This window comes from Seriola dumerili, unplaced genomic scaffold, assembly GCF_002260705.1.
Source record: "Seriola dumerili isolate Sdu_G_001 unplaced genomic scaffold, Sdu_1.0 BDQW01000160.1, whole genome shotgun sequence".
Classification (NCBI taxonomy): Eukaryota; Metazoa; Chordata; class Actinopteri; order Carangiformes; family Carangidae; genus Seriola; species Seriola dumerili.
This window is the reverse complement of record NW_019174415.1, coordinates 1108774-1133194: the sequence shown is the minus strand read 5'-3', so window position 1 is coordinate 1133194 and position 24421 is coordinate 1108774. Positions and strand designations below refer to the sequence as shown.

The following is a 24421-nucleotide window of genomic DNA, read 5'->3' as shown; positions in this document are numbered from 1 at the left end:
ACTTTGTACAGCCATACGCACATGAAGGTACTTTGACAATAATAAGACTTTGTGTTTTGTGAACCATTTCCAGAAGAGCAACCAAAGATGAAGCTGGTCAAAGTATGTAAACGTGTTACTGAGTGTTTGGTCCAACTTAGTTAATGTTCTCATCTCAACTCAGGTCATACAACTCATCCAGTTCACTCAATGCAATCATGTTCAGTAAATTAAATGGAACATTTTAAACCCCTGGCTGATTTGGCAGGCAGCTCAATTCTATGCTTTATTAAAAACCAAAAAAACAAATCTGTGATTTGATTAATTGAATGATTTTGACCAGTTCTTAGTGCTCTCATGTAAATCTGCTGCATTTTAATTCAAGTTATGAATCAAGACACGCCACTTACAGAAGTGCTTAAAAAAAAAAGGTCTATATATAAGCTAACTTTAATATAAAGCAAACATAACAGATGATTGGTGCTGAAAATACATTTCATTTTATTGTAGTACTGAACACATTTGTTAAAATATTACATTTTCTGTAATTTCGTATTTTTCATTCTGCTTCTTCAACATCACATATTTGAGGCTTGTTTGGATTGTTTTTCACCAGCCAGTCAGCAAGCCAAACCTATTGTAAAAGAAAGTGCAGGAAAATCGTCTGCAATGTTTCAGGGACTCCAAGTGCAAGACCAGCAAACAACATAGTAAAAGTAATATTAACAGCAATAAACAATGGCTAATGAATAAATCTGTCCATCTGTATATTTCAAAATGCTGAGCACTGAACACTTACACAGGGGTTGTGTGGCTTGTGCTTGCAGAGCTCAGTGAGTCCACGTAGTAGAGTTGGGTTTACATACCTGCTCAGGTATTCTTCGATTCTTTCCCTTGAGGGAAAGGGTTCGATTACAGCTAAAGAGAGGGAACATGTCAAGTACAGAATCTTAAATGTTCAATACCACATTTCTATATTAATAACAGTATGTGTGAGTGTGTATATTACTTACAGTTTGGGAACATGAATTTGATCTCTCTCTCAGCTGCATGAAACGACTCACTGCCATGGAGTGCGTTTTTCAGGTCAGAAGTGCCATATCTTGCTCTAAGGCTGGGGAAATAATATAACACATTCATATAAATACTCCTGCATGGGTTGTCATGACCGCAAACCTTTACCCTTCTACTTTAGATAAAACAACAAATCAAAAAGGATCCAAATCAAAGGATCACCTGCATTCATAGTGCAAGGTGAACTATGTACTGTTTGTCTATAGTATGATAATTCTGAGTCCTAGCCTCTGACCATTACACTCCTAATAATCAGAGTCATTATTATGACTCGTCAGAGGCTAGGGCTCAGAATCACAATGAATTATATATATTTGAGCAAATACTGGAGTCACTGTAAAGTAAACAGTGTTTCACACATTTTGTTCAACATAATGTGTCTGACCCAAGTATATCTATATATGAGACATGTACAGAACTTCTGAAGGTCTGTGCCCGACTCTGTTTCTAAGCAAACGCGTAATGCATTACCAAGAACTAAAATGTTTTGTTTGACATTATGGGATAGATCATGTAGAGGATTTTATATTAATCTGTTGTTTGCTTTTAATAAAACAATGTGTACATTGTTGATGTAATCATAATATGCTTATAACTAAGTGACTTTTTCATAAAATTTGCTGTGCAACATTACAGAAGAACAGACTGAACTTATGATATTGTTTGAAGGCCACAACTCCTTATATGGTAGACATCCCGGAACAGAAGTAAGACAAAAAACGAGGAATAGGGTAGGGTATTGTCTCTCTTTGTGTGAATCTCTCACAGATCCACCACCATGAGGGCTGTACCGCGTAGGAGAGTCAGATAACACGAGGTGAAACAAAACAGAGAACACGTGGAGGAGCAAAACAAGAAGACAGCGGCATGGACTGATAAGAGAATCAACCCACATTGTATTATTTTTTCTGTGTAAGAATATGAAAAGACTGGGTCAGGAAGAGGTAGGCAGTCAGACTTCATGAACTGGCGCAACTGCATGTTGTTGTCAGGGAGAGATAGTTTGGCCCAGAGCTCTGTAACAATCTCCTTTTTCTAATGCTATATTGCTGTTAGCTTTAATAAATACTGGGATTTGAACTTTGAAAGAGTGTCCTGTTTCCTTCATCAAAGCAACATGCGAGTTCAGGAGACGAACTCAACAATCACAAGCCTGGTTTGTATGTATGCACCATACATATCAGCATTCCAAAGCAGTGAGTCAATCAAAATGCCTATCACTGTAATATATTTTATCTAAACAAACAAACAAACAACAGAACAGAAGTCTGAATTAACACAGACACTAACAAGTTAGAAGTAAAACATACCATTCTGGATGAGTTTCTTTAGCCTTGGTGCTGTTGACAGGTCCTATGATGGACTTCCAGTGGGCAATAGCATTGTTGCGGGCCAGAGTCAGCGCAATGATGGGACCAGAGCTCATGAAGGCGGTCAAGCTGGGAAAAAAGAACTTTCCATACTGGTCTGCATAGAAGTCGCTGCATTGCTCTGGAGTGAGCTGCAGCTTCCGCTTCTGCCGCAGGGATGAAGTATTGGACACTTTAGTAAGATGTTTGGAAAAAGGTAAATCAAATTTAGTGGATCAGAATGAATCCACTATCTATCTCAAACCACTCAGATGAGTACGAGTAATTCTCAGACCTAACTGAGTTGGTAGATCAGGGAAACATTCACATGGCATTCATTGTATTACCAGGCATTCAAAAGTATGCAATTCATTCTAAGATTCAACTTCCTGGAAAACACTGCACCAAAAAATACAAATCCTAATCATTTAATTTTGACTTGAAAACAAAAATCACATAAATGTAGTGCTTCGTAAAGCATTGTCGGCGCACTCTGGTGGGGAAACTATGTAATGGTGAAACTGTCTCCATTGCCTCAAAAATATTTCTGTACAGCAGTTTCTTGTTACGTATAACAGATAATATATGTGCAATAAATCAGTTATTAATATAATCATGAGGCGCTACACAAAATCGGAGAAAGCCTTATCTGTTTATGTAGGAGCATCTTACAACAAAAGTTAATACCTAAACTATGTCATCAAAAATCACTAATCAAATATCTTTAGTTGGATCGACCCCTTCTAGATACAGTAAAGCACACCCGTAAAAGTGAAACCACCCGTCTCCCACGACAAATGTAAATGTTCACGGAATGACATATCTGTTGCATTAGAGGGCACTGTAATTCACATATGTTCACGTTATTCTTTCTACCTCTGCATTTTTCAAACAACAAATGTAAAACCGACCTGCAAAATAGTGAACTCCGACTTGAGGATAACGTCTTCAATCTTCTCACTTTCGTGAATGGCATCTGGTTTAATGATAGCCAGAGTTCTCTCCACGTAAATGCGAGATGAACTTTGGTCCATCCTTTCCTTCATGCTAGTTACACAAGCATCTATAGCCTCGCGTTAAAGATAAAGTATATTACGCTCATGAAATGAAGTTATTAACTTAAAAAAATTTAAATATATCCAAGAGCGGCTAGTTGTTTCTTTAAACCAGTCACACGGTCTCGATGTCTGTATTCGGGTTGCCAGGATACAATTACCCGTCTACGGGAAGCTAAGCAGGACAATCCATACAATGTATAAAATAATATGGTTCGAGTTCCACGTAACCTACAGGCTTTAAAGTCAACCAAGTGTAATTCCTCTTCTTAGAGACATTACCCTTACTTCAGCTTTTAGTGTGTACAAGAATATTCATGAGTTTGGATGAAAAATATGGCTATTCTCTGCACTAAACTCAGTGTTGACATGTGTCATGTTTAAATATAACTTGCTTAAACTGTAAACAAACTTTGGAATAAACCCTTGAAATATCAAAACTATTTTGGTTTGGAAATCACTATTGTCCCTACTGATTATACCTATTTGGGTGAAATTTAAAAATCTAACTTCTACCTATTATAAATATACAATAAGGAAATATTGTACTGTTTGTAATATAATCATTATCATAGTGTTGCAACCAAAAAAAGCACACATCATCTTTTCAAACAGTCTTTTATTCAAAGTCTCATCAACGAAAAGTTCTTATCGAGTTCCAATGGTGACCTGCCACACTCTGATCAGGTTGTCAGTGTAGCCAGCAAACAGGGTCTGTAAAAGAACAGGGATTGAAATTAACAGTACTCAAATTCTGTGATATTATAGTCCTATAGTTTGTCCAATAATACTCAAATAAGTGTTTCTAGTGCCCCTCATATTTGCAGGACTGTCACCAGTGGACATCAGAGTTATAAGTGAATGGGTATAATCACTGGGGGTAAAAACACTAAAACCACTGACTAGTGGGATAGCCAGCCATCTGTACCGATAGGTCCTAAAGAGCTGAGTGTGTTGTACCTGTCCATCAGCAGACCATGCAAGGGAAGTACACTGTGGGGGCTCAGCCTTGCTGTTTGTGCTGATCACTTCCTGTCTCAGCTCATCCACAATGATCTTGCCCTCCAGATCCTACATGAAGAGAAGGAAAACACCAGACAGAGAGGTAGCAATGGATCAATGACAGAGGCTACTGCATCCAAAATTACACAACTAACAAATTGGTCTACGTTAAAGCTCAGAAACAGCCTCTTTATCATCAAAGAATACAGTTGGCATTCGAAGTTTCATCACTGACTTTTACACTATAGCTTATGCTACAGTGTATATGGTGCTAATGCATATACTGGTAGTGAGGTATTTAGGATGAAGTCTTTTACCCAGATCTTGATGCTGGGGCCAGTGGCAGCACACAGCCAGTAGCGGTTGGGGCTGAAGCAGAGGGCATTGATAGTGTCACCGCTGTCCAGGGTGTAGAGGTGCTTGCCCTCATTCAGGTCCCACAGCATGGCCTGTCCGTCCTGAATGGAAAGAGAAAAGTATTCTTCAATAATCATATTTGTAAGTCATACATATAGCCAATTTCTAGGATATGTACATGATAGACAACCAATGACTATGCAATTGTTGCATTAACATTACAAATCTTCAGCACTAACAACAATATTATTAAGTGCAGGTACCACTCAGAAACAGCCTCTTTTATCATCACTGTTTAACAGATGCATCTAAAGTTTTCATCACTGTTGAAACCTGCACACTGAACTTAAGCTAGTGTTTCTATTGGGTTCAGAATGAGCATTGAAAAGGTCAAAAACATTCTGTGACAGTCTACAATAATAATAATAAATAAATAAATGTATATCATACCTTTCCACCAGATGCACACAGGGATCCATCAGGAGAGACAGTCACTGTGTTCAGGAAGCCAGTGTGGCCAATGTGGTTGGTCTTCAGCTTGCAGTTAGCCAGGTTCCACACCTAGGAGAATAGGATAGGAAGACTACAATCACACCTCAGAAGTACATACCCCACCATATACAGCTATCTGGGTAGTGCCTCATCAATCTTTTTCATCATCGAAGTCAGATAATACATGCTAATTTTTAAGTCAACAAATTTAGGATTAAATTTCATTCAGGTTCTTTTTATAAGTCACAGGTGTAAGGTAAAGGAGCTGTAAGTAAAATCATACCTTGACCATCTTGTCCCAGCCGCAGGAGACAATGATGGGGTTGCTGCTGTTGGGGGAGAAGCGCACGCAGGACACCCATTCAGAGTGGCCCTCATCCTGCACATTGAAGAGGTAAAAATAAAAGATACTTGGTTATCCAACATTAGCGATTTGTATTTTGCCAGATGGAATCATTAGCATCTCTGATCACGTAAGTAAGGAGGAGAAAACATGAATGTCTACAGTTAAGTGTTTGGTTGGGCTGCTAGTCTCTCACTAATGAAAGAATTTAGAACTGTAATTGAGAAAATTCCATATTTCAGCATTTTTTTTTTTTTTTTTTTTAAATCAGTAGGGATTACAAAATTTCAACTTCTCATTCAAAGTAGTGCAACGTCACAGTCTAGTACTTACAACCATTAACTAACTCCACTGACAGAAAGGTCAGCTGGCAGCTCACCTGGATGGTGTACTTGCAGACTCCGAGAGTGTTCCATAGCTTGATGGTCTTGTCCCGGGAGCCAGACACAATCTGGCGGTTATCAGCAGAAAAGGCCACACTCAAAACATCCTTGGTGTGTCCAACAAATTGGCGGGTGGTGGCGCCACTGGGGAAAAATACCAAACATTACAAATGATCACAACTGTTGCACATATTAAGACAAGCAGAGATAACCAAATGCATGTCTAATACAGCTGCAGCTAACACTGGTTAAGACCTATTCCAAAAGTTATGAACACATTGAAGAGTCAATACAACTTGCCTCTCAACGTTGTGTGTTAATGGATGCAAGTTATGGGTGACAATGAATATTTATCATATACTGGCAACATCAATGTTTACAGCACATACTGGTCATTAAAAGTTCTTGTATAGCTGAAAGAGAGGTCCATTACTGCCTCCTACCAAGTAACACTATGACACTAAGCGGTGACCTACTGAATTGTGACCAAATCTACCATTACAAATTTTCACTAATGACACAAATTACACTGGGTTTGTTTCAGATCTGACCAATTAACGTGGGGAAGGGCTTAATGCTCACCTGGTGTATCTCTGTTATAAAAGTATATTAATCAATGGTGAAGATGATCGTTTCAAACTGTCATTTTAACATCAGTGATTTAAGATTCCTGTGGCTAAGCTACAGTGAGTCTGGGTATTTTCCTGCTTAGTTTATACTTGTGGCCACACTAGTGTTTAGCATGAACGCATGCAAATCATCTACTGTAATCCTGTAGAGGACATCTGGCCAGTAACTCAAGAGTCCACTCCCGGCACTTACGTGGTAAGATCCCACAAGCGGAGGGTCCCGTCCCAGGCACCAGACAGGGCAAACTGTCCATCTGAGGAGATGACAACATCACTTACAAAGTGAGAGTGGCCCTTCAGGGAGCGCTGGGGGATGCCATAGTTGGTTTCATCACGGGTCAGCTTCCACATGATGATTGACTTGTCTGGAAAACAAACAAAAATACAATTTTTAGAATAAATCAGTGTCCTCATTTCCAACCAGTAAAAAACAGATATTTTGAACATCAGCAAGTAATATTTAGCACTGGACAAGTGCATTACCAGGGAAAGCTGTCAAACATTTACTCAGTTAGCAGGCTCAACATACAAAGATTAGTAATAGGCTGTTATTAGACCACACATTCATGCATCTAACTGCAGTTACAACTATGTATGTTATCACACCTGGACTTACATTTATATGTTATTACACGTGTCACAGATTCAATGCAGAGCTGAATTGCTGATGACGCCTGATAGTGTTAGCTAGCTCGGCTAACCGGTGTCTATCTCTCTAACGTCAACATATTATGATAGTGTTCAAACTGTATAAAAGCATTAGATGTCTTCATGGCTGGTTACATGCATTTCATGTGCCACTCACGTCCGTATCGTCATTTATCTTACGTTATAGTAGCAAACCAGTTAGCTGCCTAGTGCTATCAGAGCCATATTGGCTGAGCCGGCAGAGGGGAAACCTCACCTCGGGACGCCGACAGAATCATGTCGGGATATTGGGGCGTAGTGGCGATCTGGGTGACCCATCCACTATGCCCTTTCAGGGTCCCCCTCACTGTCATCTGCTCGGTCATTTTGGCGTGGTTCGGTGGTGCCTTTAACAAGGATGGATTCGGATTTTTTAGAGGTCCGGGGAAACCTAAGTCCTCATCGCATCTAGGCACAGAGGAAAAGGAAGTACAGACCCGGATGCAAAAGTTTTGAGGAGAGGAGCGGGCCGCAGAGGACTCTGGGAAATGTGGACTTGATACTTTTGCCCGAGCCTACATTTTTCTTTCACACATTCACATTTAACATGAATTTACTGCTCAGTGACACCAAAAGAATAAGAATAGAATAGAATTTTGCATTGGATATATCCAGTAAAACAAGTAATGGAGAGGTTTAGACTTCATATTGACTATGGTGATGATATCTGTGGATCAGAAAAACAAAAGTTGCGATCTGTTTTACACCAAAAACATTCTTGGCAGGATGTTCAATATATGTTATAAGGACAAAGAATGAGCAAGCAATCCACTCACAAGACATTTTAATCTGTTTCAAAAGCAATGACATGGAAAAGGTTTTTATTTTATTAAATTTCACATTCATAAGAAGAAATGGACTCACTCCAAAACAGATTTTGATCATCTTTGTCAAGAATATGGCACCACAATAAGAAACCTTAAACATAAGAAGGCCCTGAAAACGCAGCATTTTTGTGAAATATGTTATGTTATACATCTTGCTTTGACGAATCATTAATTTTTTGGTTTTCTGGCTGTGTCTGTGAACAGTTTTGTTTGTGCACAATGTTTCTTGTACATACTGTGCTGATAATAAAAGGGGTAAAATAATGATACATCCATGCTTTTATTTTACATTGGTACGAAAACATTTTTTTGTTGGTCAGATAGATGACAATGACTGTTTTTTTGCACTTGAACACATTTAACGTGTATATTGAAAGGTCTGATATAAAATGGTCTCATGGGGAATTCAACCGAAAAAGTGATACCACTCCCCCATGGTGCAACTGCTACTAATTCAGATGTACTTATAGTACTTTAAGGTTAACAAACTGGTCAGATGCTCATCAGAAATCCTTCAACAAAATTATAGGTACAATCATTATGGGTAAATATCACATTGAAGTAATGAGAATCAAAGAAGCAAAGAGAATGCAATCTTTATGCTGGACAAAATGTGGAATATCTTGTAAGCAGTATGATTTTTGTGCCAAAATATAATTCATACCAGTGTAGATTTTATAATTTTTCCCCTGTATTTGAAACTTTAAAAGCAAATTGGCCATTTTTCTGAAGTCCTTGAGACACAGTAATACACACAGTAAAACTACTTCGCATCCAACTTAGCCTCAGACATTTTGACTTTATCACAGAAAGCACAGGGGTAAATAGTAAAATTAATGATGAATGATGACATGTAGCTGCTTCAGTGTAAGGGTCCTGGTTTTGTGCATGCTGGCTCAGTGCCACACAGTCATGACTTGACAGGTACATGAATAGAATGGAGCCATTGTTAATGTTGTTTGTAACAACTGTGCTTTTCCTAAGTGAAAATGTCTCTAAAAAGCAAAAAAAAGGCCTATTAACATGTCACAATAATTTCACTCCCACCTGTCAGTGTACGCTGTTTAAAGACAATGATAAGATTCAGATTAATTCAGATTCAGTGTTTTAAACACTGTGTTGAAATTTGTATTATGATGCAATCAATGCATAGGTATAACAACTGAAATGTTTTAAGGTTATAGAGGTGTATATATATATATATATATATATATAAAAGCTTTAATAACCTCAGAAACTGACTGTCTTGTCATTAATCCAAAGTCCAAATATTTCTTAAATAAACCTTGAGGTGTATTTGAGTGCGTGATAGCGTTTCATTTAAACTATTTTTGGGAGGACAAACCTTCAAATTTACATATAGTTAAGCATGCGACTGCTGGCAATTTAGCTATATAACAATTCCATGGTGGTCAATGATTATAACAAATGTGGCACCAATCTAATAGTTGCAAACACTAAACCACAAATATAGCCCTAAGGTTATATGTTAAAGCCAGCAATTATTTAAACTCAAAACATGACACTCAGCTGCTGTAAACAATTCAAGCAGATGTTAATGTTGTGTGCCTTTGCTCCAATGTTCCTACCACATGGATCAACTGCAACCAATTGTGTAACCTGTTGTTTAGTCTTAGAAACAATGAGCTCATTCAGCTGTTATAATAGAGTACATATGCGAATGATTTGTGAAAATGTTTGGTAAAATTTGAAAAATTGCTTTTGTCCAGGTTGAAAAATCACAGCAACTAGAGGATGAAGTGCTGTGAAATTTTGACATTCATGGTCCCCAGAGGATGAAGTCCTCTGGCTCTGGTGATCCCCTGACTTTCCCTCTAGCATCATAATCACAATGAAATTTTAATTTGTCCAGTACTGTGTTTTCAGCTCAGATAGCCGATCTATAAAACTAATGACTTTTTAACCTCAGATGTACTTTGTGTATTGTGCTAATTAGTAAATGTTAGCATGCTAACATGCAAAACTAAGCTGGTGACCGTGGTAAACATCAGCATAGTCGAATTGTCAGTGTGAGCATGTTACCATGCTGATGTTAGCTTTTAGCACAAAGCACCAGCCTCAGAGAGCTGCTAGCATGATGTACATTAACCCATGTCAAAGTTTTCTGTTAAAGTGTCAGATAATAAGAATTTCTTAAACAGCCAGTTATAGTAGCAAGTGTTATATATCTGAAGAGATTGTTGAACTCTAGAAATCATCAATTAGGGACACTGCCCGGTAGTGAAGGATCTTCTTTTTGCCTTTCCTCCGTCAATTATTGTTCAGCCTTGCAAGGGACTCAGCCTTTGAGGAAGCTGCTGTCCTTTCTAATACACTGTTGCTCATAAAGTTAGAATAAAATATTTTTTACCTCTTTCCATGAAATGATTGTGACAATGTGAATTATTTAATTTCACCTGGGCAATTGGGACACATAATGTAATCATTGCACCTGGTCAAAAGTGATTACTGATGCATTTAAATAGGAATAAACAGAGGATTGTGTCTGAAAACAAAATTATTCCAACTTTATGGGCAACAGTGTATGTTTCACGTGGTACAGGACATACTGGCCTCTGGTTGTAATTTTTGCTCCTTTATGTTTAATGTTGGAATGAATGAAACAAAATAATTTTACATGATTACATATGATTTAATGACAAGAAACCATAAACCAGAAAGTTTATTTCAGTCTACATGTTTAGTTAACCAGATTTCAAGTTATACATATTTAGACAAGTAATTACAAAAATAGCTTAATTCTTTTACAACCAAATACACAACCGAAAAACATTCTCACAAAGTCAAGCTAATACTGTGATATATGGTTTGCTAAAACGCCAAACTGTATTTAGATATTGTGCCATTTATTGACTTCATTAAGCCTTAAAACTGAAACTGATAGAATCTGCAAAAGAAATAAACACATATAATAATGTTAAGTGACAGATAACCATCAGCTTCCAGTAAAATAATGCCATGGCCTGCGTGATTTGCAGTTAAACCACTCTGCTTTCAAAAGATTTTCTCACTCAACACGATTCTCAAATAAAGTTTGTATGTCATCTATTCTGTCTTGACTTATTGATATGCAACTCATTTACAGATTTTCGTTTCATAGAGAGCATTTCTAGAATACCTTTAACTTCATAAACAAGTTGTACTGTATAGGTTTATTAAGTGATGCACTGATATTTCTTACAAAACTCCTCTGAAGTAGAAAAAAATTAGCAGGACTTCACAACTAGATTATTCCACTGATGTGGAAATTGAATTGTGTGATGTCATGGCAGCAACATTGGCAGATATAATGTAAAGGGATCTTTGCAAAACTGACTAAAGTCATTTCAGACCTAAACAGGAACTATGCAGTGCAGTGAAATGTGGCCTGCATTATGAAGTGAGCCAGTTTACCGGTCAGCCATCGGATATTTTTAATAACAAATAGGAAGTCAGTATTACCAATGTAATGTATTAACACTGTTGTCCTTCTCCTAAATTGGCCTATGAACAAATTCAATGGCAAATTCCATTTTCACTTTTTCACACATCACTTATCTATTTGTGTTCTTCTGATTCATTTCAAGATCCCATCTAAAATCATACTAAAAACAACAAACAACCATAATATTACTTAATGTTACTGTTTGAAATTTGAAAATGATGCAGTGTTTGTGATTGTGGGCAAAAATTGGAATTAGAGATGTATGCATGCTGATTGTGATTGAAGATAATCAACCAATTAAGTATTGTGATGGTTCTTATTCAGGTTAACAATGAAAATATTGTAAATCATTGCAAGTCAGTCATGACTTGGGATTAACCTGATCATGACTGCTTAATGTTATTCATATTGTATCAAAAGAGTGCAACTAATAGACTATCAATGTCCACTAAGAAAAAGTAATACCATTTCCCATTAATGTAAATGTAGGCCTAATTCTACACATGTAAGCAGAACCAAATAATGATTCCATGTAATTCCATCTAACCTTTGTCGTGTAAATATTTGACAATAGTTAATGGTACATCAGTGAAGTAAAGTTTTTTTCCTATGTTCTACATTTCTTTAAACAATGATGCATGTGTATGTGTGTACATGAGTGTAGTTAAGCCAAGCATAGTTTGCATGTGTATGCAAAGTAGAGCTTTAAACAGGTATATAAGAGTTTTTAAAAGTATTTAAGCACCAAGAAATTATTCCATCTGAGAAAAATGCATGACAAAGATTAAAACTTCTTGTGATAGATGAAAGAAAAAACACAAAAAAATATGCATTATAACTGACAATTATAAACCACTGTACTAAGATGTATTGCTGAATTAAAATGAATAATTACCAAAATAAAATTAAAAAAAAAATCAATGACATTTGTTTCAATTCTCATACTTTAGTCTGTTAGTCCTTCAGTCCAAATGACTAATATTGGTTCAAAAAATATCAAACAAACAAAACACACAAGTCAGCAGCAAGAACTTACAACAGTAAAAATGGCAACAGTAATTAAACATGTCTTCATCTGTGATTAAAAGATAATTATCAGTCACATTGAAAACTATTAAGAAAAGAATTTGATTGACAATCATTTGTTAAGGCAACTAAAACAGAACCAGTCTAATGTTGGAGCTGACTTGCTCCCTGGTTGAAACACGGAAACACTGATTGAACATGAATACTGTGAATGGTTCCTTCAAGTCTGGTCTTGAAGTTTCACTATCTATATATTTCACAAACATGTCGATGCACAGGAATGCAAAATGTAACTGGACAAAATAAGATAAGTATATTACGGAATAAAAATAAACAACACACAAGTCACCACTGCTGGAAGTGTAAGCCTTAAAAAAAAAAAAAAAGGTTGACTTACTGACTTTTCTGAGTGGCTTGCTCAAATGGAAAGACTATTAAAGACTGCTTATTGAAAATGAAAATGAATTTACTGTCATTTGTTGTTTCAATGAGGGACCACAAGTCATACAAGCTGGCAGGATGCTAAACAACACTGTGCCTTGTTATGATCATGCATTGAATTAGTGAAAACCTTTGCTAAAGAGCCATACAAGAGATCACCAAAACATGTTCAATGTATCTGTGCAGTAAATCCTTCCTTATGTGCCAGTGACATCATTGCCTCCCAAACGACTTCAACTGGTTATCAAGCTATTGCTCCACATCATCAGCCACATGTGTCTTCTCTTTCCAGGTGAATGTGGAAAAGCAGTGTTCTCTGTCGCCCCCTCCTGGAGAGTTTCCATAACAGAGGATCTGAGTGTTCAGTATGACACTGAGGCATTACATGGCTCTCTCTGCTTCATAAAGGCCAATCTGCCCCTCACGCTCTCTGCCTGTCAGTGTGTCCTTTCTCCACCAGGCCCCGCATCCCTTCAGGGCTGAGAGAGACGCTTGCGCTTGAGCTTCTGCCTCGCCATCTCCTCCTTTCAGAAAACACAAAGAGGAGAAGAGAGCACTGACCCACACTCCTCCATCTGCCAAGAGGTCTGTCCATCCATCCAATCTCAGCATCCGTGAGACCAGGTGAGTGCACACACTGTCATTCTCAAACAGCGTTCATACAATCAGGCAGCAAGTCAGACTTTGTTAGTAAGGCAATCCTCCACTTCAACACTGTCATCTGGACTGTCCTTCAAAGTAAGAGTCCCACTGCCAGTTCAGTTTCTTGCCTTCAAAAGCCATCTGCATTCTTAACAACACTGGATCTCTAGTTTTAAAAAGTTTTCATAATACTGTAGACTCAAAAATGTCCTTGTTAAAAAATCTCAATATATTATATAAACGTTTTGATAAAAAAGGGAAAAAAGGGAGTGGGTTGTTTGTTGTAGTATTCAGTTGCAATATATACCAGATCAATATGTACAGATTCCATGCTGCTGGTTAGTCATCACTGCAAAAGAGGAATAGCAAGAATTGATTATTAGTAGTATATCAAACCAAAACCCAACCATAAGACTTCTGTATTACATTTAGCAAAAAAAAAATGTTGCTGCCTTCAGAGACTCACACTTCACAATTACAAGCTCACACACTGCAATATACTTACAAAATGCCCCTGTGTCAAATCAGAGTCAAGCAATGAATTTAATGCTGCCAATCCATGAGTAATAATCTCAGTGTATGATCTGACTGTTTGCTGTTCTCTAACTCTGCCTGCTGCTGTCTCTTAATCAGAAGCTAGTAACTTCATTAGTTCACACTATACCTTTTTAAAAAAAATGCAGTACAACTCTTAACTCTCACCTTGTGCCAGCAGCCTGGTATGGGCAGGCCATCCTGTCCCTGCAGAGAGAGAACAGCAGTGGAAAGTTAAAAAGCCAGAAAATGTCAAGTGATGCATGCTTAAACACACTGTATAGTTCTGCAGGCTGCTGATTTAAATATCAGCAACAACTGCGCTCCTTATAAGTGAACTGCTGTTATGAATTAAAACAAAGTCAGAGACTGAACACTAAATAATACAAATTCAAGCAAAAGAGAATACAGAAATGGTCAAAAGGCCAAAACATACTGTTTATCATCTGTGAATGTCTTTGCAGTGAATAGTGAAGTGAATACATCATGGTGACTGACAGCACATGCATAACAGAGTTTGAGAGAAACGAAAAAAAGGAAACAAAAGCGGTTGATGGGAAAATAGCAGTAGGTGAATAAATAGCGACCAGAAATGAGAAAGGAGGCAGAGATACTGTACCACAGGACAGGGGGCCTCAGGGCCGGAAGGATGAAGAGGAGGAGCTGGAGGGGAAGAAAGCCCTGACTCCGCAGACAGACCTTTAGTCTCATCACAACCCTGTCAGCAAGAGCCAGTTACACATTCACAGCAATGAGGAAGAAACTCAGAGAAAAGCATGGAAAATGACAGAAACAGTTCTGAGAGCGGAAGGCAAGGAAATACTGAACGTGTAAAAGGTGAGAGGAAAGTGGGAATAAGTTAATCAATTTAAATTTGTAGTATTGTAACATGTATCTGTGTGTGTGTGTGTGTGTGTGTGTGTGTGTGTGTGTGTGTGCAACATACCACAGGACAAGGCTGGTCCAAACCTGGAGGACCCTGCTCTCCCTTCTGGCCCTTTAGACCTCTCTTTCCCACTGCTCCCCTGTCACCCTGGACATGAGGAAGACAGCAGTTAGACAGACACAGACACAGACACACAAAAAGATATCACACAACACAGTTAACTGCAGATACAGCCTGTTTAGGCATTTAAAGTGGCAGAATTCCTACATGTCTAGACAGATCAGCCATGCATCATTATGCACGATACAGTAAATCGTGTTGCAATAAACTAGAGGAACAAAATATGTAATTGTTTGTGTTTTAATAAGGATAATATATAATTTATTTCTGTAATATGTACCAACCTTCTCGCCTCTTTCCCCTCGGTCGCCTTTCTCTCCCATCAGACCCGGAAAACCCTGGAAATGGAAGCACAAATGGGTCAGAGGGTTGCTTATCACTGCATACAGGTTAAAGTTTATAAAGTTTATAAATGAAAAATAAAATGGAATGAATGAAGTGAAAAGGATCTTCTCATTGAGAAAACTCACATCTAGTCCAGGCTCCCCTGGTCGGCCCTACAAACACACATTCACACAAATAACTCATAATTCTATTCAAGACCCACACAATCAAAAAATAAATCTATTAAACACATTAATGAAGGTGGTTGTGTACTTACTTTTTCTCCCTTCGCACCTGGAAGACCGACTAACCCTGCAGATCCAGGTAGACCCTGGAGGCCATCTACTCCCTGCAGTTAAAGTACATTGTTATACATTGCATATCTTGTGTTGTATTGCAGTATGATAATAAAGGCCCAGTGTGACTTACTCTGGCTCCAGTCGCTCCAATGTCCCCCTTTTCTCCCTTCATCCCAGCTCCAGGTTCCCCCTGCATTAGAACACAGGAAGGCTGAGTACCAAACAACATGCCATAGCCATATGGATTTTACTAGACACATGGTCTTGCAGTCTTACCTTAGGACCAGGCATCCCATGCAGCCCCTGAAAAGCATTGTGTGCAGTGAGTGTGTGACCGCTACAGGTGAAAATAACTAATCTGACTAGTTTCCACCAGGACTGGGATAGTGATATTTTGTAGTACTCACCATGGATCCAGGGGACCCGGGAACTCCTTGAGGGCCAGGTGGACCAGGTGGGCCTGGTTGAGAAATCATCTGAACCTGGGAACCATTAAATTATCATAAAATTATCAGAGTCAAGCAGGAGCAGGAAACACATTAAAACAAAGTTTAAGTTAGGTGATGACCACAGATGATACACTGGTTAAAGGACCATAACAGTGTTTTTGCAAGTTAAGCTCGTCAACTAAATCATGTTACTTTATATGATTGCTGACCATTTCCCAAAGCACACTGTGTCAGATCTCTAAAAGGTTGCTTGAGTTGTGTATTCCATAGTCACTGACATAGTCCTTTAAGTTGATGACTGCCAGTGGCCACACAAATCTATGATTAGGTGTGTTTGCGTGTGTGTTTCACTCACCAGGTTGTCATCCAGTCTGCAGTCGCCTTTCTCTCCTTTCTGTCCATCCATACCCTGACCCACGAACAGAAAAATGAACTTCCAGCTGTTTATGTACTTGTCAGTGTTTGCATATTAGAGAAACATTTTTGCGGTAACTACTTACAGCAGGCCCAGAGAGGCCCATCTCTCCCTTCTCCCCTCTCTCGCCAGGTGGTCCAGTCTCCCCAAGGTCACCTTTAGGTCCCTGGAAGTTAAGAATTAAGAATGAATCTCATATTAAAAAAGACACCAAGTTCTCAAACCAACATATCTAGCCATAAAAAAATGAAAATGCTGGTACAAGGCATTTAATCAACCTGCATGTAATTTCTGTTTCTTTGTAACCATACCTTCTCCCCATCAACTCCTGCTGGACCAGGTAAACCAAGCTCACCCTGGAGGAAGACAAAGCGAGGAAAGGTTCACACATGTGATGAATATGGTTGGCTATAACACTGCACAAAATCGGGTTTAGTGTCATTGGTTTTCAGACAACACTATTAGTTAATGGCTGTACAGTGCATTGGTAGGATGACAAGTGAGTTCAGAGTGCCTTACCTTTTCCCCTGTAGGGCCTGGGGGTCCTGGTGGTCCAGGGGGGCCCTGGAGAAAGACAGACAGAAGACAGAAATTTACATATATTCAGATAAACTTTATAATGTGTCTCTTTTTACACAGAACTACAATCTATCAATCTTTAAACCTGCAATAACTGATTTTTGGCCATTAGGGGGCAGTGGAAACAAGCTGGCAAGCACTAGCATGTCATTACCTTTTAAGATGATACTTTAAGCTTCTATGTTCACCAGCAAGTGTTAAACTTTGTGTGCCATTTGGACCTGGGCAGGTAGCCTACAGTGAGTGTTTAAAGCTTTTTGTACTTAAAATGGATGCCTATTTTGTCCGAAAACACTGCTGATGAGAGCTGTGAGAGTGAACTCAAAAAGTTTCAGGCTGGAAAACAAAAACAAAGACCTTAAAGCAGATATAAAGCTCCATAAAGCTGAGGGGGTGTGCAGAGTTAGTGATAGTTCTCTGTGGGTTGATCACTTTGAGCAACAGCTTTCAAGCTTTCACATACAGGTATTCAGGTAATTCATTGATAATATAAAAATACAGATTATAGCCACTTTAATTAGGTCATTTTCAGGACAGTCATATAGACATATTGCATACACAGTATGCAACTGTTTACTTTCATTGTTAATCACAATGATACAAACATGGGAACTCACAGAATTTTACCATAAGGCCTGAACTGGGGCCAACACAAAACAATACTACAAGGATGATGGATTTCACAATGTGGGCGTGACAGTAAACAATTTTGCTGATCGCAACCAACTTGAAGCAATTTTATCTAACAGCGATTGTAAAACAGCACTGACTGTGGTTTTTGCTACACAATAGCCTGGCATCATTTTCCATTCTGTTGATTGTTTTGATGCAGGATGAGTTGGACAAGAGGAGAGACAAAACATTTATGTAACTTTTTGTAACACTAACAATGGATGAAGAATAGCTTCACATGCATGCCATATTCATCTCATGCTGTCTAATGTGTGACAGGTCCCTTAAATCCCGCTCCTTAATCTCTACATGCACAATATTACAGTTGTTACTTCTCCCTCTGAAGTCCTCAGCCATCTTGAAGTAATAAAAAAGGAAACAATGTTATCTCCCGGAGGTGTACATGCTGATTCTGTCCTTTTACCAACTTTTTGTTTGTTCTCCATTAAAGCCATGGAAATCAACAGATGTTTACAAGCAACCGTTTGATCTGAGATATTCCATCATCAGAAAGTAGGGTCTACTCATGCAAATAATTACATCAAAGCCGTAAAATTAATGATAGTAACAAAGAACCAATTTCATCATGGTTTTAAACCAAATTCATCATCACCTAAGATTTTACCACAGATGGGACCATTACAGCTTTTCACACAAACAAGTGAATGGTTCATAACAAAAGCTGGGTGGCCAATGAGAATTTCCCACTCCATGAATATAACTCTAGTGGGTACCTTGTATGTTATTTGGTGCCAACTGATCCACACTGGCAATAGGCTTCTGATAATATCTCAGGTTCATGTTTTCACCGACTCCTTTGTAACTATTTCACGCTGCTGTCTACAGCGTTGCATGCAGAAACCTATTTCAGATCAGGTCCCAGGGGACGTGGTTCATAGTGGTTTTTAATCAAATACACACTCCACTGCAGAGATAGCCATCTATTTTTACCATGTAGCACGGTACATGGTAGAATCAAAGGGTCCTGTGTATGAACACAGAGATGTGAAACTGAGACTGTGGCGACTATGAGGGGTTCCTCTTCAGTCCCCTCCAGTGAATTCCCCTTGTGCAACAACTGAGAAGTGTGGAACAGCACAAATACACGGACAAAATACACCATGCCGACCTTTAGCAAGTTATAGCCACGTATCTTGTGAGGCACACTGGTTGCATACCATGAAAAAACACTCACCACAATTTAACAAAGGCTGCTGATTTTTCTGCATGATTAAGCATGCTTCTTTAGGCTAATGTTATCTGATAGAACAGAACAGCTGGACTATATTTACTGGGGCTGTATGTTTTATCCCAAATGAATACACAAGAGAGCTTGGTAGACTAGTAACTAGCACATTGAGTAATACTCTTTAGATGTGGCCTCTAGAGTGACAGCGAATACATCTGAAGTCTGTAGTTCTGGATAGAAGGCATCTACAAAAACACACAGGTCCACTGGCTGAAGCAGGTGGTATAAGGAATGGATATACATGAGTTGTGTGCAGATGCAACTCTGTGTGACTCTATGCATTATTGTATGTGTTAGTTACTGATCACACCACCAAAACCATGCAGAAACAACAGATTACCGAAACACTGATGGTGTTGATGGCCTGTTGAGAAGAAATGGCAACATGTTCAGTTTTTGCAGTTTTGAAAAAGCAAAAAAAAATACAGATGTGATCTAACTACACAGCCATTTTTGGTCTTAACTTTTGCCTGATTCCTTACTTAAAATAAATACCCAATGGAATTTAGTCATGGAACCATAAAGTCTGGTCTCATTAACACTTTATATTACTCACCTGGAAAGCATCTAGAAGCTTCCCATTGAAGTCGATGATGTCTGAGGAACCTGCAGTGCCTTTTTCACCAGTATAACCCTGAGGCAGAGAAGAAAAAAAATGAATGAGGTATAGATACACAACTTAATAATAATAATAATCATCATCATCACAATCATAATATATGTGTTCAATATGATAACTGAATGGTTAAAGAGGGCTAACCCATTGGGTAATACACATACCATGGGGCCCTGTGGTCCTTGTTCTCCTATTTCCCCTTTGTCACCCTGTATTATGCAATTATGCAAATGTATGATACAATTTTTTCAGACATCAGACATTTAATATTTATGATATAGTGTAAAAATAATGTTATTCCTAAGAAAAATACAAATTATTGATGTTATTATTCAGATTTGTCTCTTACCTTTAGTCCTGGGAGTCCATCCATGCCTCTCTCTCCCTTCTCTCCTGTACCTGGCTCGCCCTATTTCAATACACAATAAACATTCAAGGTCAATGCATGTATATTTAAACTAATCTGTGTCTGAGACGTGATCCTTTAACTTATTAGTAAAGCTTATCTGTACCTTTGCCCCTGGGGGACCCTGTGGCCCTGGATAGCCGGGCTCACCATCTTCTCCCTGTCAGTTCACAATTGACAAAAGTTCAAACTTTTGGTCATGTGCTACTTCTGTAGTAGACAGTAGAGTTTGACAAGAAAGTTGAAATTAAGATGAAACAAGACTGACTATCCACACATGAACTTACCGGCTTCCCAGGCAATCCCTGCTGTCCCTGATGCAGAAATATATGTGGTTATCATGATTATCCAGAGAAAGACAAGTCACCACCACAGATGTACAGTATAATAATAGTTCATGACAAAAAATAAATAGCTTGACATGTAGAAAAACCCCCCCTCAAAAACTGGATTTAAACTACACTCACCACAACGCCATCACGACCTGGAAAACCCTGAGGAGGACAGAGGAGAAGCGTAGTTATGGCCTTAACCACAGGTCAATTTCCAGAGTTAAACTGCTGTGGCCACCAGATGTCAGTGTTCAACAAGGAACGACCAGTTCATGGACTTGGATTCGTCAAGTGACCACAGTGCATACAAACAGTTGATAAATTAAAGGAAAAACCTGAAATAAATGAGTAGAGAAACTGGATGCAGATGTTTCTATACAGGGAACCAGGGTTCACTGAATGATTTGATGAGTGTGAAAATTATGGGAATCATATGCTATGGCCTTTTGCATTCACCACATCTCAACCCAGTGGAACAACTATGAGTGATCAGTTGAAAAGCACGGTTCAACACCAAACATCGTTAGGAAGAATGATGTTCATCGCTCCAGTAGATTTCCAGGCTTGAAGAATTCTAGTAGCCCATGAACAGTTTTTTCTTTGATTTGTCACCCATCTGTGTTCAGATGTCAGATACATTTCCAACTCAAAATAATGCTTGATTTACTTGATATATTCTCCTGAACTTACATGTGTTGAAATAAAGCAAATATTTAGTATTTACCCAAACATCCTCCACAGCAGTTTCATGTGGCCACACATCAGACAGAAACAAACTGTCATTCTTTTTCTTCTTTCCACTTCACAGATATAAACGCCAAGGGTTCAAGAACACCCATGCTGGCAGGCTAGCTCACTTTCTCCTGCTCAGCCTTTCCTACATTCAGACATCTGCCCACAACATGGAGCAGCTCTTAGCACCACTCTGCCTTGTTTTGCTGTTTTGGGTTTTGCAATGCCTTTAATCAACTTGGAGAGTACATTTGAAATCGACTAGGTTACCTAGGCCCCCTCTTCGCAACTCGCCTGTTTTTAGTCATTTTCTGAGCTACGCTGGCTTTCTCTCTTGTCGGTTCTGCATAAGCTCTCAACTCACCCACGCTGAAACCAGCATTTTTCACTTGAATCTCTTTGCTGTCCTGTGCCAGTTGAGGGTAACTGAGCATTCATTCCTTCACTTGGATAAACAAAAATTACCTTCATAGTCTCCATCCCTCTCTTCCATCTTATAACCACAGCTTTAAGCTGCCATTGCATATGAACTAACCTCTGGGAAGCAAAGTAAATTTTGAGAAACATAAACTGCCTCAGGCAGGGAGCACAACTATTGTTTGGTGAGGTCGGCAAACTGCCCATGAACTCACCACAGTGCCATATCTGTTTCAGGGGTGCACGACGACACAGTCGTGGTGGGAGGGTGGGAGAATGGGGGCGTGTTGGAGAACTTTGTGGCCACTGTCTTACACAAAACAGATGAGGCCAGGAGTAGAGTTGCTATTCTGGGCGTTTTTAGGTAAGCCACAGCTCACTGGCAAACCCGGAAGAATGAAAATATGGGTTCACTGCAATTCACTGTGTAGACCCTTTTCCCCTTAATACACATTTATAAATGCACATTCATTCACAGCATACACACACAGAAACACAATTTGTGATTTGTCACACCCTGCGGTTGAACCCTACCAGGTCAACACAATTGGAGTAACACAGCCCCTGATGGCTGAGGTGTTTAACGTGACTGCATTCTTTGTGGTGCAACCTTAGTTAAAGGGTGAAGAAAATGGGGTGAGTGATGAAGGAGGAGGGGAATAACAGCAACTGGACGAAGTGTGTGGATGTGTGTGAGTGCATTGTTTTGTATAGTGGGTGTACATTTGACACTTTAATGCATGAGGAGAAACTCTTACTGGCTCTCCAGCAGGGCCACGGGGTCCATCCTTGCCCGTGTTCCCAGGGGGGCCTCTGGGACCAGGAGGACCTGGGGGACCGGGAGGACCAGCGGGTCCAGTCTGGCCCTGGTCACCCTTATGAAAAATAAGAAAAACAGAAGAATGAGGAAAAGAAATAAAAAGAAAAAAGAAATGCTATAAAAGATAATTACATTTATTAGTTATTACCATCTTGAAATGGGTGAAAATAAATCTTAGGTTGATTGCAGTTAAACTAAAGAGAATCGTCAATAATGGCCTAAACTTCTTTAGCTAATAATATCTTCACTTTGAGATATAACAAGTATTCAAAACATGATCCTTAAACCTACAGCAATTGACTATTTGACCACTTGGGGGCAGCAGAAACTAGCTGTAAAGAAAACACTGAAATATTATCACTTTTTAAGCTGTTATGGCGAATTTGTTAGCCAACAGTTGCCTATTTGCACATCCAGCTGATAAGGAATCATGGTTGTGTCCACCATAGTACAATATTCACTCTCCTTTTGACTCTGTTTTTGGTATTCACTAACTTCTGAGGGAAATTTCTGCTCTCTAGTAGCTAATTGTTCAGCAGCTAGTTGCCTAGTTGCTAACCTCTGCCGTTTTGTGATGTGCTTGTACTGTTTTTTTTTCAAATCAGTTTTTCACTGAAAACAGCTGTGGCCAACAATGACTTAATGAGAGTAATGAGAATGAACCAAAACAGTAAATTTTGCAGGCCGGTAATCCAAAACAATGAGCTGAAAGATGCAAAAAAGCTAGAGGACTAAAAGGAGCCACAGGGTCGGTGATAATTCCCTTTGGGTACATCACTATGAATTTCATCACATGGTCATTTATCCACAATAAAAGCAAAAACCTTTATTATAGCAGCTTTAAATATCTTATACAGTCCACAGAATGTCGACTTCACTTCTAAAAACTTTGATTCCATCAACTCAATTTGCCACTTTTCTCTGTTCACTTAATGGATGGGAACTTATGAAGTGACAGCACAGGGAGAATGTCAGGAAGAGCAACTGGCCAATAGCAGAAGCAGTGAGTCAGATTTAGTCATAAACACAGCCATGCAGACAAATACACTCTTACAAAAGAAAAAATGCTCATTGAGAACAACCTCATCTCTTGAAATGTTTCTTTTCGCTTAATGCTTCATAAAACAACAACAACTGAACTGTCACCTCATATCAAAGAACCTTTCATCACTGGATTTACATCTAATTCTGATGATTCGCTCTCATCTTTAAGCCAAACAGAAACCATTAATGCACTCAAAGTCTTGCTCATCACTGAAGTGGATGGAGGACCAGTGTTTTCTCTGTAGTCACATGATGACACCTTCTTCGCATCCTCTCATCTCTACAGACATGTGGTACATTAGGGCTTGTTTTGTTGCGGCAAGCAACATGGTACAGCAAGCCCTTTCATGAAAATGATATTACCATGGTTGTATAGCACACAAAAACCTAATTTCCTTACACAGATAATTATTATATGTATTATTATGGTCAACCCCGAACTTAACTGTCACCAACAAAAGTCCTCTATTTTCCTTGTGATGAGAAACACACTTTTCTTTAGTCTAGTCTAATTCAAATAAAGAATCCAACACAAAGGATAATCACAAAAAAATGATCAAACATAAAAGCAATTAAAAGCAGCTTGACTGAGAAAGGTGAAAAAGTGAGAAATGAGGGAGATGCATGGCTGATCAGAACATGAGTAAGAGAGGTTGATTAAAGTGTTAAGAATGCACACATGCCTTAGTTGTGGTCTACCTTCAGAAAGCGTCTCTGAAAGCTGCTGGACTGCTCTCCAGAGAGAAAGCCATGGTCATATCGGGGAAATACCATCTGAGTTGGAAGAGGTACAGCG

The 24421-nt window shown here is 38.8% G+C and overlaps 3 protein-coding genes across 7 annotated transcripts in view; all 3 read right to left on the bottom strand.

The window, feature by feature from the left end:
• Positions 1 to 498: 498 nt before the first annotated feature.
• On the bottom strand, positions 499 to 3566 carry nme5 (NME/NM23 family member 5). 2 transcript variants are annotated; one of them, XM_022751650.1, is made up of 5 exons: positions 3314 to 3566; positions 2364 to 2569; positions 993 to 1093; positions 779 to 897; positions 499 to 613 (listed from the first exon to the last, which is right to left on the bottom strand). In XM_022751650.1, exons 1-5 carry the CDS (start codon positions 3446 to 3448, stop codon positions 539 to 541), a joined length of 636 nt encoding a protein of 211 aa, XP_022607371.1. In that variant the 5' UTR covers positions 3449 to 3566; the 3' UTR covers positions 499 to 538. The 2 variants fall into 2 exon arrangements, with proteins under 2 accessions (XP_022607371.1, XP_022607372.1); XM_022751651.1 differs by having other exon boundaries at positions 518 to 613; positions 846 to 897.
• Positions 3567 to 4059: 493 nt separating this feature from the next.
• On the bottom strand, positions 4060 to 7780 carry rack1 (receptor for activated C kinase 1). The gene is made up of 8 exons (XM_022751599.1): positions 7568 to 7780; positions 6857 to 7028; positions 6031 to 6178; positions 5592 to 5687; positions 5267 to 5377; positions 4777 to 4917; positions 4418 to 4528; positions 4060 to 4171 (listed from the first exon to the last, which is right to left on the bottom strand). Exons 1-8 carry the CDS (start codon positions 7674 to 7676, stop codon positions 4106 to 4108), a joined length of 954 nt encoding a protein of 317 aa, XP_022607320.1. The 5' UTR covers positions 7677 to 7780; the 3' UTR covers positions 4060 to 4105.
• Positions 7781 to 10844: 3064 nt separating this feature from the next.
• LOC111226445 (collagen alpha-1(XXIII) chain-like) overlaps positions 10845 to 24421 on the bottom strand; it is a 117811-nt gene continuing 104234 nt past the window's right edge. For 3 of the 4 annotated variants that reach the window (XM_022751600.1, XM_022751603.1, XM_022751602.1), the window contains 21 exons: positions 22520 to 22636; positions 20748 to 20774; positions 20568 to 20594; positions 20387 to 20440; positions 20224 to 20283; positions 20039 to 20083; positions 19815 to 19892; positions 19599 to 19622; positions 17278 to 17322; positions 17070 to 17114; positions 16844 to 16924; positions 16699 to 16752; positions 16302 to 16376; positions 16171 to 16197; positions 16025 to 16084; positions 15873 to 15944; positions 15742 to 15768; positions 15556 to 15609; positions 15212 to 15298; positions 14434 to 14472; positions 10845 to 14080 (listed from right to left, as the gene is read on the bottom strand). In XM_022751600.1, the coding sequence (XP_022607321.1) occupies positions 14078 to 14080; positions 14434 to 14472; positions 15212 to 15298; positions 15556 to 15609; positions 15742 to 15768; positions 15873 to 15944; positions 16025 to 16084; positions 16171 to 16197; positions 16302 to 16376; positions 16699 to 16752; positions 16844 to 16924; positions 17070 to 17114; positions 17278 to 17322; positions 19599 to 19622; positions 19815 to 19892; positions 20039 to 20083; positions 20224 to 20283; positions 20387 to 20440; positions 20568 to 20594; positions 20748 to 20774; positions 22520 to 22636 (1101 nt within the window). In that variant the 3' untranslated portion in view covers positions 10845 to 14077. The remainder of the gene's footprint in view (positions 14081 to 14433; positions 14473 to 15211; positions 15299 to 15555; positions 15610 to 15741; positions 15769 to 15872; positions 15945 to 16024; positions 16085 to 16170; positions 16198 to 16301; positions 16377 to 16698; positions 16753 to 16843; positions 16925 to 17069; positions 17115 to 17277; positions 17323 to 19598; positions 19623 to 19814; positions 19893 to 20038; positions 20084 to 20223; positions 20284 to 20386; positions 20441 to 20567; positions 20595 to 20747; positions 20775 to 22519; positions 22637 to 24421) is intronic. The other variant, XM_022751601.1, reaches the window with a different exon arrangement.